Source organism: Salvia hispanica, chromosome 1, assembly GCF_029641045.1.
Source record: "Salvia hispanica isolate PSC_SH4W2 chromosome 1, Shi_PSC_v1, whole genome shotgun sequence".
NCBI lineage: Eukaryota > Viridiplantae > Streptophyta > Magnoliopsida > Lamiales > Lamiaceae > Salvia > Salvia hispanica.
Genome location: NC_142692.1, coordinates 48,164,670 through 48,177,441, shown reverse-complemented (window position 1 = coordinate 48,177,441; position 12,772 = coordinate 48,164,670). Strand labels below are relative to the sequence as shown.

At 35.5% G+C, this 12,772-nt stretch overlaps 1 protein-coding gene across 1 annotated transcript; it reads right to left on the bottom strand.

The window, feature by feature from the left end:
- Positions 1-2,137: 2,137 nt before the first annotated feature.
- On the bottom strand, positions 2,138-9,731 carry LOC125218071 (protein root UVB sensitive 6-like). The gene is made up of 13 exons (XM_048119668.2): positions 9,104-9,731; positions 8,574-8,672; positions 8,385-8,498; positions 7,895-7,966; positions 7,676-7,786; positions 7,460-7,579; positions 6,453-6,554; positions 6,268-6,340; positions 3,902-3,985; positions 3,675-3,739; positions 3,410-3,511; positions 3,155-3,334; positions 2,138-2,598 (listed from the first exon to the last, which is right to left on the bottom strand). Exons 1-13 carry the CDS (start codon positions 9,464-9,466, stop codon positions 2,533-2,535), a joined length of 1,551 nt encoding a protein of 516 aa, XP_047975625.2. The 5' UTR covers positions 9,467-9,731; the 3' UTR covers positions 2,138-2,532.
- Positions 9,732-12,772: the final 3,041 nt, after the last annotated feature.

Below are 12,772 nucleotides of genomic sequence, written 5' to 3'. Positions count from 1 at the left end.
TAGTGGACCCTCATATTCCACTAACTCATTCCTACTCACAGTTTACTATAAAACTAGAATATAAAAGTAGAACTCACATTCCACTAACTTTTTCAACTCACTTTCCATTACATTTCTTAAAACTCGTGTCCTGTCAAAGTGAGATGAATTATCCGGGACGGAGGGAGTAGTCATTTCCAAAATTAAAAAGCGAAATTAAAATCATGAAATTTCAAAATTTGCAATAAAGAAAAATGCTGAACATATTAAAATGTTTAATTCTAAATTCTAGTTAATTCCAAAAAAAAAAATTTAAAAAGCGAAATCAAAGTCATGAAATTTCAAAATTCGCTCAAGCTTATGCTTGGTATGCTTATTTTTAGACCAAATTTCGATCTATTTAATGTGGGATTTGGGAGATTGGCAAAGAGGACCAATTTGGTCATGTATCCCAATTCATTGGTCGTGAATTTCTCTGGTCGTCGGCGTCATTGCAATTTTTGAGATTTTTGGGAATTCACAATTAGTTTAAAAGGCACATAGACGTCATGAAATGTGAAATATCTTACTTCACATTGTCTTTACAAACACCAAATACATGTTGCGATGAGGACCTCTCATGCCGATAAAACCAACTTAGTGGATCACTATTCTCATTATGCTCGCTAATCAAGCCAGACAAAATTCATGATGGTGAATACCTGACGAGTTTTATGGTTCATAACATTTATATGCCTTTTTATTGCATATGGAGAGAGTTTATTTTGTTCATATATACGTACTGAGCAACTAAATACTCATGGTTGAATGGTAAGGGTTGGTTGTATTTTCGCATACTTAGAGAGGGATTAGAGAGGAGTCTTAAGGCTTATATTTTTTGTGGGAAGACTGTTTAGAAGGTGGACAGATGCAACTAATTAGACTGGTGAAATTATTTCTATAGGGAGATTATTCGAGATTATTCTTAAACCGAGTATTGCATCCATTTAACAAACTCATGTATGTTTTGATACAAATTTGACTAAAACAAATACATGTACTTCTACAGTACATAAAATACATACTACATGTGTTCAATATTTACCTACTATATCTACTAGTACTATTATGTAGTAAAAGTTATTACTTGCATGTGCTATGTTACGTATAGACCGTAGTACAATATTTTTACAGGTAAATTGTTCACTGAGATACAAATCCTTAAAATGACCTGTAATTGAAGCATAATGGTGTGATATTTACTCTTGGACATGCAATTTTGTGTGTGCCATTAAGGGGGTCATGATATAGTCACAACTACAATTAATGCAAAGCTACCCACAGAAAGAGTACCAATTATACGTACATCCCGTGGAACTTCTGTGATCATTTATTGGCAGTTATTATCAATTCACCAAATAAAATCATGCATACCTCTGTTAATATATTATGTCCTATCTCGAGTTTCATGGATTTTGAAAATTTACACAAATTTTAAAAAGAAAAAAAAAATTCCTCCCTTCTCAATTCTCATAGGAATTGCAAAAATATAGTCTAGCCTACCATTCGAGCTCGAATGATAACGTTAAAGACTCAAAGTTGACTCGTGCATTATGTAGAAATTTTCCCGAAATTCTATATTGCTCCACATCATCAATTTAAGAGAACACCAAACTCAAGACGTGTACTTCAAATTTTGAATTTAAAACTATGTCATTCAAGTAAAACAATTCACAAGAGCATCATCGTCCATTCCATAAGATAAGGTCAGGTATGGATTTGTCCAACTCAAACATAATGTCGTTCGATAGCAAGATTAAAGATGTTAGTGTTACGGAGCAGTCGTGTAGATGATTAGTGGATGCGAGCATGTTCATTCTGAACTGAGCGTCCTGCTTGTTTATAATAGAATCACCATAACTCATAGCCTACTGCTGTGCACATTATGGATCAATGAGACTTCATTTATAACATACAGCATAGTGTAATAGTCACCTTTGCCTTATTGCATAACTATTCTCTTCATGAATACTTGCTTGCAATTTTTTCAACATCCTGTTACCCTTCATAATTCAAACAATCAGATTGTACCGCATTATCACCGATCAACACATGAATGAGCCAATTTAATTTGACAACATATAACAAACAGAATATAATGCTAACGAGGCAACTGACAAATCCACAAAACCAAATATACATATTACTATAGGAGTAATTGCATGAATCATACGAGAAGTCATGTGATAAAGCAAAATATATTGACAAATACAAAATGCGCACCTATATAATTAGCTCAACCCACTCTCCTCCAGCTTCAGCATATCACAATAGCTTCATGGCTCTAGACAAATTTACACATCCGCCACCACTAGTAACTTTTTTTCAAGAATATTGCATAGAACTGATTGTGTTTACATCAAATTGAGTATCACTGATTCGGCAACAGCACTCACTACCTCTACCTTGCTCATACCAAAAAGATCCGAGCATATTCAGCGCAATTTAAGCAAGAAATTGACTGGATCCCTTTGTGGATCCTTCTTAGAGATTTTACAGGTTCCCACATTATCCTTAAATTGCCAATTCACACAGCCGTGCTCTGCCAGGATGTAGTAGTGATTCAGACATGACCCATCCCTGAGAGAACATGAAGATATTAGCAGCCATGCTTCAAAATAAATTAAAACACATCCTTACAATCATCTCCAAGAAATAGGATCTCTCATCTCAATATTCAAATTCAAAAGAATCAACGGATCACTTCTTAACAACTTCATATTATAGTAACATGGTACATCTCTAAGAACCTTAAGGCAAGAACGGAAAAGAGGGCATCAAAACAGTACAATTTATATCCTATCAATTAAAAATAAATTTTACAAGTAACCAAGAATTGATAAATAGTTGCATTCAGCTAACACTCATTGATGTATTTATCAGGCACCCTGTAGGGTCATCAGTCAAACCCAAAGAATTTTCAGTCTGCAATGGTCAATAATTCAGATCCAAGTACCTAATATCTGTGGAGCCTCTTGGTGAGATCCAACTTAAATCTCTAATTTGTTAATCTGGCTATACTTCAGGGCATCATATCATCACACACAAGTTTAGAAAGAAATGAATTTCACTAACTTCTTTTAAGTATGTCAGAAAATCCATTTTGGTCCTGCTCTATAATTTAGGTGTGCCTTACCTGTTCTTTGACTTTGGTTTTAAAAGGCCCATATAGAGCTGACACCAGCTTGTATGATTCTGCAATATGAGATTGTAGATCACCGATTGAAGGTGATACAGGTGAAAGATCATCATCTTGTTTTCTCAAGGATTGCTGGCTCTGATTGGACGATTGAACTATGTGAAGCAGCACATGAGCCTGTAGTAGAATGACGATTCAGACAAGTATTCTACATTTATTTTGATTGCAAGATCAACAGATTGAAAATCTTACATGAAAAGCTGCTTTCAGAATATCATCAGATTTTGCTTGATCCTTGAACAAGGCATAGATATTGCCCTTTGAAGGATTATAAGTCACTATGTACCGTTCTTTCTGCAATACAAGTAAAGTTGAATGAGAGCTTGTAAGTAAGAACCAACCCAAAGCATGAACACAAATAACGATGCATGCACAGGCAAGTTGACTATTAGAAGGCATCCCCAATGAAAATGAAACTTGGCTGGTGGAAATCATTTTCCCGTGACAGGTACTATACCTCAAAAATGGGCTCCAACGCAATATATGAAACAGGGTCTTGGAATGCATCTTTAAACCTCGGTCCTGCAAGAAAAATAGAATTTATTCTCCATCTAAACATTCCTTGCAGTATTAAGCAGGAAAACCACATTTAGCTGTGAATGCATGGGGATGCAAAGATCATATGTGTGGGCATCTGTCTGTGAGAGTTTTGTGAACAGAGAATGGGAGTGGAAGAAGGGATACCAAGAACAATAGGTCTATGTTGTTTCCATGGGGGAATGAAAATGTTCTCCATCAAATTTCCCTCTTGCAAACTTGGAACGCGCCCTGAGATTGAAACATAAATACAAACAATGTTAAAGGGAATCACAGGTTTTACCATATTTACAAATATCTTTGTTGAGGTGCATTATAATGCTAACTTTTCTTAAATTGCTAACTTGCTAATTCATCAATGCGGTATATTAAAATTGTCAACATGGTGACATTAGTATATCAACACAAATTTAGTTGATATACTTATATCTTTGTGTTGACATCTATTTATAAAGTCAACACAAAGTCATAAGTATGTCAAACCAAATTTATGTTCACATATTAATTTCATCGTTTTGACATTTTTTAGATAATGTATTGACGAGTTAGCAATATAAGAAAAGTTAGCAATTGATCACACATCTATCTTTGTTACTATTGTACAAGTTTAAGTTTCAGTCACAATCAATGGTCCAACTTCAATAATCTTGTTTTGTCTAACATGATGAAATTTAAAAAAAAAAAAAAAAGGTTGCAACGCTGGAAATATAAGATAACTGATGGGCCAAAAAGAGAAAGAAGTTATTATGTGCAATGAAGCTGAATAGGCACGGGAGAGTTATGTACCCTTTCTTGGGATGTTTTATGTGCATATGAATGAGTACACCCCTTACATGTTTTTAATGGAGTACATATTTATTTGATCATTTTGGCAAACATACTCCTGCAATATCATTTCTTCTTGAGCCCATAAACCTAAGAACCGAACCAAAATCAACTGAATGTATTCATCGGTTGTGGATGTTTTATGTGCATATGAATGAGTACACCCCTTACAACTGAATGTACACCCCTTGTTAGTTTCGTTTTTTTGGTTTTACTGGTTCGATGCTGTGCACCCATATGCTCACCCCTAACAGTAAGGCCTTGTTTTTTTCATCATTTCCTTCTATCCTACTTAGTCATCGTCCAATACCTATTTTAACTTTTAAGAAACATTAATTATTCCCATTTAACTAGAAGACAGATCATTTTGAATGAGAGAGTTGTGCGATGAGAAAAGAAGAATAATGTTAAAGGGAATCATAGGTTTTACTATATTTACAAATGTCATTGTTGAGGTGCATTAATAATGCTAACTTTTCTTAAATTGCTAACTCATCAACGCAGTATATTAAAAATGTCAACACGACGACGTTAGTATCTCAACACAAATTTAGTTGATATACATATATCTTTGTGTTGACATCTATTTTTAAAGTCAACACAAAGTCATAAGTATGTCAACTAAATTTATGTTGACATATTAATGTCATCGTGTTGACATGTCAACCCAAAGATATAAGTACATCAACTAAATTTGTTTTGATATACTAATGTCATCGTGTTGACATTTTTTAGATACTGTATTGACGAGTTAGCAAGTTAACAATTTAAGAAAAGTTAGAAATTGATCACACCTTTACCTTTGTTATTGTACAAGTTTAATTTTCAATCACAATCGGTGGTCCGACTTCAATAATCTTGTTTTGTCTAACATGAAGAAATAAAAAGAAAGGTATTTGCAATGCTGGAAATATAAGATAACTGATGGGCCGAAAAGAGAAAGAAGTTGTTATGTGCAATGAAGCTGAATATGCACGAGAGAGCTACGCACCCTTCTTGGGATGTTTTGTGTGTACAGTACACCCCTTACATGTTTTTAATGGAGTACTCCCTCCGTTTCGTCATAGTTGAGTCATTTTTCCATTTCGGGAAGTTTCTTCATAGTTGAGTCATTTCCATATATGGTAACTTTTTTCTCTTTCTTAGTTTAGTCTCTCTTACTTTATTCTCTCACCTTTATTCACTTTATACTTTGTTCTCTTACCTTTTCCTCTCTCTTACTTTTTTTATCTATTTATTTAACACACCCAACATTCATTTCTAAAACTCCGTGCCCAAAAGTTCCGCCTCAACTATGGCGAAACGGAGGGAGTACATATTTATTTGATTATTTTGGTAAATATACTCCTGCAATATCATTTCTTCTTGAGTCCATAAACCTAAGAACCGAACCAAAATCAACTGAATGTTCTTGATCGGTTGTGGTTGTTTTTATATATATCGTCTAATTCAGTCCATACATTATTAGTTTCGTTTTTTGGTTTTACTGGTTCGATTCTGTGCCAGCCATATGCTCACCCCTAATAGTAAGGCCTTGTTTTTGTCATCATTTCCTTCTACCCTACTTAGTCATCGTCCAATTTTAAGAAACATTAATTATTCCCATTTAACTAGAAGATAGATCATTTTGAATGAGAAAGTTGTGCGGTGAGCAAAGAAGAATAGGAGAAACAAAGTAATCATCAAACCTGTCTTAAGAAAGGATTCTGCTGCCACAGTGAATCGTGCACGATTTAGTGTATGCAACACTACAGATTTCACCTGGAAAAGTAAAACAGCTACAATCAATACTCCATTATAGAGAACATAAGAGTAATTAAGGAATGGAAGAGGATTTGGCTGGAGAGGATTTGATATATTAACAACATGGAACCTCTTTATAAGAGCTCAGGATATATCCGCAGGAGAGTAAGCCAAATGAAATGAACAAGGATGGGTTTCTTTTAGAAATCATTATTCCGAGTCCAGTTCCAAGCTACATAACAGAGAAACTTGTAATTAGTTAGAACTCAAAGTCAGAAAAGAACTGCTACAGCGAACATAACAAAGAAGCATAATGTGGGGTGATATAAAGTAAATATGTACAATTCCCTTACCACCTCCCCCCAAGCACACACCCCACCCCCAAACAAATGAATGTTATTAAGAGCAAAAGGTACCAAAATCCAATCATGAGTGATATTGCAGATTCTCCACTCCATAATCTCATCAAAACAAAATTTTAGTGAAGCGTGATATTGACAATTGATTGAGATGAGATCACATTGCTCAAATACATTCGAGGACAGAGTAAATAATAGCTCTCACTTATTCCAATTTATATACTCCCTCCGTCCACGAAAAATAGACAAGATTGTGAATGGCACTGGGTTTTAATGTATAATTGGTAAAGTAAGAGAGAGATAGAAAAAGTAAGAGAGAGGAGGGAAAAAGGTAGTGAAATGTGTTAGTGGATTGTGGGGTCCACATTTAGAATGATGTGTAGGGTTAGTATTGGTTGAAAACTTTCCTTTTTGAACTTAGTCTATTTTTTTTGGACGGACCAAAATGGCAAAATTTGTCTATTTTTCGTGAAAAAGAACCAGATCTGAATAAATGTAAAATATATACCGGTTTCTAGCTAGCCCTGCCTGATGCCTGAGGTAAATGTTGATGCATATATAGTCAAAATGGAATTACCACAACAATTGAGTGATATATTGTGCAAAAAAACAAGATAGATGTATGATGAATTTTTCAGAAAAAGCAGTTTACACAGAATATGTTAACTACCTTGTTACAAATTCATGCAACAAATGCATCCTATCAGTTGACATGTGATGTGAGGTTATGATGTTGCTTAAGATAATGATTCATGCAATGCAACATGAACAAGCATACCAGATCGGCTATATTTCCAACACATTCTCCCTTCGCAGTGACATCTCCTATATTTTCTCCTTTGGCAAAGGCTTTGTATATTGGCGTTCGGGTCGAAGTTGATGTCACAGCAGCGACATTCTATAAGAAAACAAGGAACGTGTGTGAGATTAAGCAATTAAGTTTTTCAAGTGCTGCTAGATATTGATGGATTAACTATACAAATATTGATTAAACCTTAGCCACATTGGCAGCACATGCTAATGGAAGAAACAAGTGGGGGACAGCTGCAGTTGCCAACTCTACTCCAGCTCCCAACTCCATAAGGAGATCACCAGCATACCTAAGCTGTATGAAACTCAAAACATAAGATACTGAAGAGTCAAACAGTTGAACTAACAGAAATTTTAATGATAAATTCTATTCATTCACCACCAATTTTGATCTATTTGTTACCTGCTTTAAGTCATAGTCAAACTTCTTCCCTTGTCGAGCAAAGAGCATCTTCCCGACCCGCCCAGCACCATCCTATGTATACCACAGATTCTGAAGTTAGCTACTAATAAAGTGGAATTAACAGTTATTATTACCGTCCCAGAAATTGAAATCTCGCTTAGAAAATGCATTTTAAATGTTAGTACACTGATGCTTCTTCAACAGAAGTACCCTGCTCCTGAAATTTCACTTAGTCCTTTTATTTGAAGAGCTATAGTTAAACGTATATAATGGCATTCATACGAAATACAGGTGAAACTCAACTTAAGCTACATAACTGGCATCAGTGTAATAGAACTATTGAAGCTTTAGACATTAGTAGATACAGACAATGCCATTAAGAGAGCTTTTAAAAACTCACTAATACCTTTTAGATTCTGTGTAACGTTGGTGTTAATGAAAAAAAAATTTGTTCAACATATAAATTGTTCATCTGACTTGGTATATGTACCTTGAGAATCCAATTGATAGCTACAGCACCTGGTGCAGATCGATTCCTGGAGACTCCAAGTGAACTTAGGAGGGTTTGTGTGGTGAAAACACCCATGGCACCACCAAAGATGTGCTACAACGAAAAAAAAAACATCACTATCACCATCTGGAGTGGCTAGATTTGGCTAATTTCTATCAGGAAAAGTACCTTTATCGCTCTCCAAGTCATGTAAGGCACATAGGAAGGCATGACACTGTCTGGAAAACCTTCAGGAACAACGTAAGATCTTATGAATGTTAACAACTCCTGCAAGGAAAACAACAGAACTTAAGTAAAGAGACAACTTGATCCGTGATGAAAGATATGGTTTCAAGGATGCAGTCTCCATTCCCCACTATGTTTTCTTCATAAGTTGCCAGTTGACAAATATTATAGATGACCTTCCGTTTCACATCTACTACACAGCAATCCCCACAGTTATTGAATGTTAATAATCATGCATATATAGCTTGTATAACACTGAAATAAGCTAGTACCGCTACAATTTCTTTCTATGGTGGAAAAATGATAATTACATCAGTGTAAAAAACAGGGTATTTAAACTAATATGGATTGAAACCCTTGGAGATCTCAATGCTAACTTCAGAAAAAATAAGTTGGTTAAACTAATGCAAGGAATGCAGCCAATATGGAGATGAAAGAAGAAAACGAAACGGAAACAAATAGACAATACTGACATCAGCAGGGGATAACGGAGTCTGCAAGCAGACAGCACGAATGGAATTCTTCTTCAATTTTTTGGGAGCAACATTCCTAGGGCCGGTGTTGTCATCTGCGAAGTATTGCCAGCGTCTGCCATCAATCTCCTCGCAGCAGATCAACCTCAGGCTGGAATTGAGAAACTGATCGTCGACTAGGCCACCGAAGCTGGAATCCTGGAGCAGCGGGCGGTCGTGGGGCGCCACGGCGGCCGGTGAGGGCGAGGGCGGAGGCGCCGAGGCGAGGTTGGCGCTGATGCGGAGCGTCTCGCGCACGAGCAGGCGCGTGTCGGAGGAGGTGAGGGTTTGCGAGGGGGAATTGGAGGGGTTCTTCAGCTTCATTGCGTCGAGATCAAATTGCGCGACACAAATGTGTGTTCGTGTTCGTGTTTGTATTGGAGAGGAGAGATGGGAGAGAATGAGGCTAAATATAGCAAATTCGGAAACTATGTTTAGGAGCGGAGAATAAGAGAGATTTTATTGTTGTGATTTTGATTTTGTACTGTTCTTCTCTTTCCTGATGCACAGGTGGTGTAGGGAGGACGGAGAGGATTTTGATGGGGTGACGAGTGGAGGCACGGAACAAAGCCTGAAACCAAGACGTGGCAGATGCTCGTGTACACCGGCTCACTACGCGCTCTACTTTCGCTTTTTTTGACGCTGTGATTATAACATAACCGTCCAATAAAAAAAGTGTGCGCAAAAAATTATTCTTATGCAATTTCTGCATATATAAAAATGCGCAATATAGTATTGAATAATCATATGACAAAACATTTTAACTCAACATACTAGGTACAAAATAAATAAACAAAAACAAATAACATGTGTTCGTGCAATTTTGGACCAGACTTTCATACTTTATGTAGCATGCTCTTAGTATCAATTGAACTAATTTTGAAACTAAGCTCAAAAAGTTGGTCATCTAACTCTAGGAATCAAATGCGCCGCAAATTTCCGTTAGCGACCCAAATTAATAGTACCAAGATCACCGCATTGTCAGTTTAATTGGCTACTACGATATGTGCATGTAATTTCTAGATTTAATTTGTTTATAACCTATACGTAAGGGAAGAAGGCCACTGCTTTTTTTTAATTAATATCGGCATATGTCAATAATTTGGCAAGGGAAGGGCCGAAGGGTAATCGAGTCGTGTAGAATACATTAAAAATTTAAAACCTAGTAGTTTGCCTAATTCAATAATTTTGAAGTATAACAGTGTGACAAGAAATTGACTTACGAGGTTTACACGGCATATCCTATCTAAATTTGTAGTCCATTATATTTTCTAATTAAAATTAAATTGATCATTAGCATAGTTGTTGAATAAAATTGTATGGTCCCTCCCTCCGTCCATGATAAAGATGGAGTATCGTTTTTATCAAAAATAAATGTCCACAATAAACATCACATTTAGAGAAAATTATTTAAAGTTCTAAATATTCTCTTACTATCGAAAGGTGAATCGATCATTACAAAAGAGGCAAAGAGGGACGATGATGAAAATATCGATCTTTGATTTATAGTACCTAGAATTCTCTTAAGATGTGAAACGAAGACTGATAATTTTTTGTCTCTCTAACTAAAATTGTCATTAATTAATAATTATACTAAAAAACAAATTTATAACCTAGAACCAACACCTCCAGTAACCTTATAAGTTATAACCTATATGTGATGCATTCCCTTCGAATCATCTTATATAAAATTTCTCCATTGATCTCTTCGTATTTTCACTTTACATTTTTGGATCATTCGAGATCTAAATCAAAGATCGAAATTTTTGTTATTCTTTGATTTTCATCTTCGTCTATCTTTATTTCTTTTATAATAATTGATTCAACTTTCGGTTCTACCATGGAATCAAAACATAAGCTAAGACATTTGTAATGCAATATTGCTTTGGATTTCATCACGAAATTGATTGACACGCTTATTGCAACTCATTCTTTTTTATTAAATCCAACATATTCATGCATGTTTTATATGTGCAGTAGAAAGATGAAAAGAACTTCAATTCCAATTGCTACCGCTGCCAATTGAGATGTGCAATTTATAGGGGAAATTTGTCGCATTCAATAACTCTCTTATTTCTTAATTCTTAGAGCATCCGCAGCGGTGGAAAAAAATCCGTCCGTCCGTCCGTGCCGCTGAGCAGGCGTCGTCCGTCCGCTGCTGGAGCACGTCCGTCCTTGCCAGTGGCACGGCGCTGCTCTTAGCTAAGAGCACGTCCGTGCCGCTGAGCAGCACACGTGGCGGCTTCTTATTCGCCAACGGCATAGCCGTTGGCTTATTCAAATTTTATTTTTATTTTTATTTTAAATGCGAAATTAATTAAAAAAATGGTTTTAAATAAAAAAAATATTTTCCTACTTCCCAAAAAAATATACTCCCTCCGTCCCAGATAATTCGACCCAGTATTCCATTTCAAGCCGTCCCACATAATTTGTCCCACTTCATTTTTACCATTTTTGGTAGTGGACCTCATATTCTACTAACTCATTCCTACTCACATTTTATTATAAAACTAATATTTTAAAAGTAGGATCCACATCCCATCAACTTTTTCAACTCACTTTCCATTAGATTTCTTAAAACCCGTGCCAAGTCAAAGTGTCCCAAATTATCTGGGACGGAGGGAGTATCCGTTTTCTACCCACTTTTAATTTATTTTTCAAATTTTTCCCCCAAAATTAACATTTTCATTTATAAATATCCCCAATTCAACACAAAAAAAATCACATTCTAGGATTTCCCCAAAAAATCATATTTTAATTATGTATTTTTTTATTTTCTAGGATTTTAATTATGTATTTTTATTTTTTAGTATTTTAATTATGTAATTTTTATTTTTTAGGATTTTAATTATGTAATATTTATTTTTAATGTATTTTTATAACGTAGAAATATTTTTAGTAATTGAAGTATTTAAATTGAATAATAGAATGGTGGGACCCTTAAACTTGTCCTTAGCTAAGAGCACGGATGTGGGTGTTATACTCTTAGCTAAGGACAAGGAGTAAAAGTGGGTTCGGGCCCACTTCCGTGCTCTCAGCTAAGAGCACGGATGGGGATACTCTTACCCAATCAAAATACATATGCACATTTTCATAACATACAAATTCATTTGCCCAATTCCCTCTCCATCCTCTAAATTAAAACTCCACATCATATCACCATCTCCTCCGCATCAATTTATGATTTGAATTCAAAATCTAATATCATCATTTGTTTAGTTCCATTATGCAATTTTCAATATTCTAACTTTGGATATGTTGCGAAAGCTAGATGATATAGTTTATTCCGGAAGGGATAAGGCGTTTGCTAAGACATTTGCTCCTACACCAATAAATAATTGACACCTGTACACTCTTATGTGGCATCTTGTCACGCCCGCATTTTCTAAGGATAGAAAACACGGTGGATCGCGACTAGGGGAGGGATAAAGAAACGGGAAAGAAAGGGGAAAACAACGAAACTCAATCATAGCTCGAAATAATTGAAATAGCTCGAATAAAATCAAAGTACCATTTCGACAATCAACAACTCAAAAGAATATTATCTCAACAAGACAATAACTCAAAAGAAAGACAACAACTCAGCGGAAGCATTTCGAGAGTAGAATACTGCTATGTATGAAGACACAA

Coding starts and splice junctions, on each gene's coding strand:
- LOC125218071 (XM_048119668.2), bottom strand. CDS start 9,466: ATGAAGCTGAAGAACCCCTCCAATTCCCCCTCGCAAACCCTCACCTCC. Junction 7,580..7,675: donor GTGCTGCCAATGTGGCTAAG/GTTTAATCAATA, acceptor GTTTTCTTATAG/AATGTCGCTGCTGTGACATC. Junction 3,335..3,409: donor TTCTGAAAGCAGCTTTTCAT/GTAAGATTTTCA, acceptor ATTCTACTACAG/GCTCATGTGCTGCTTCACAT.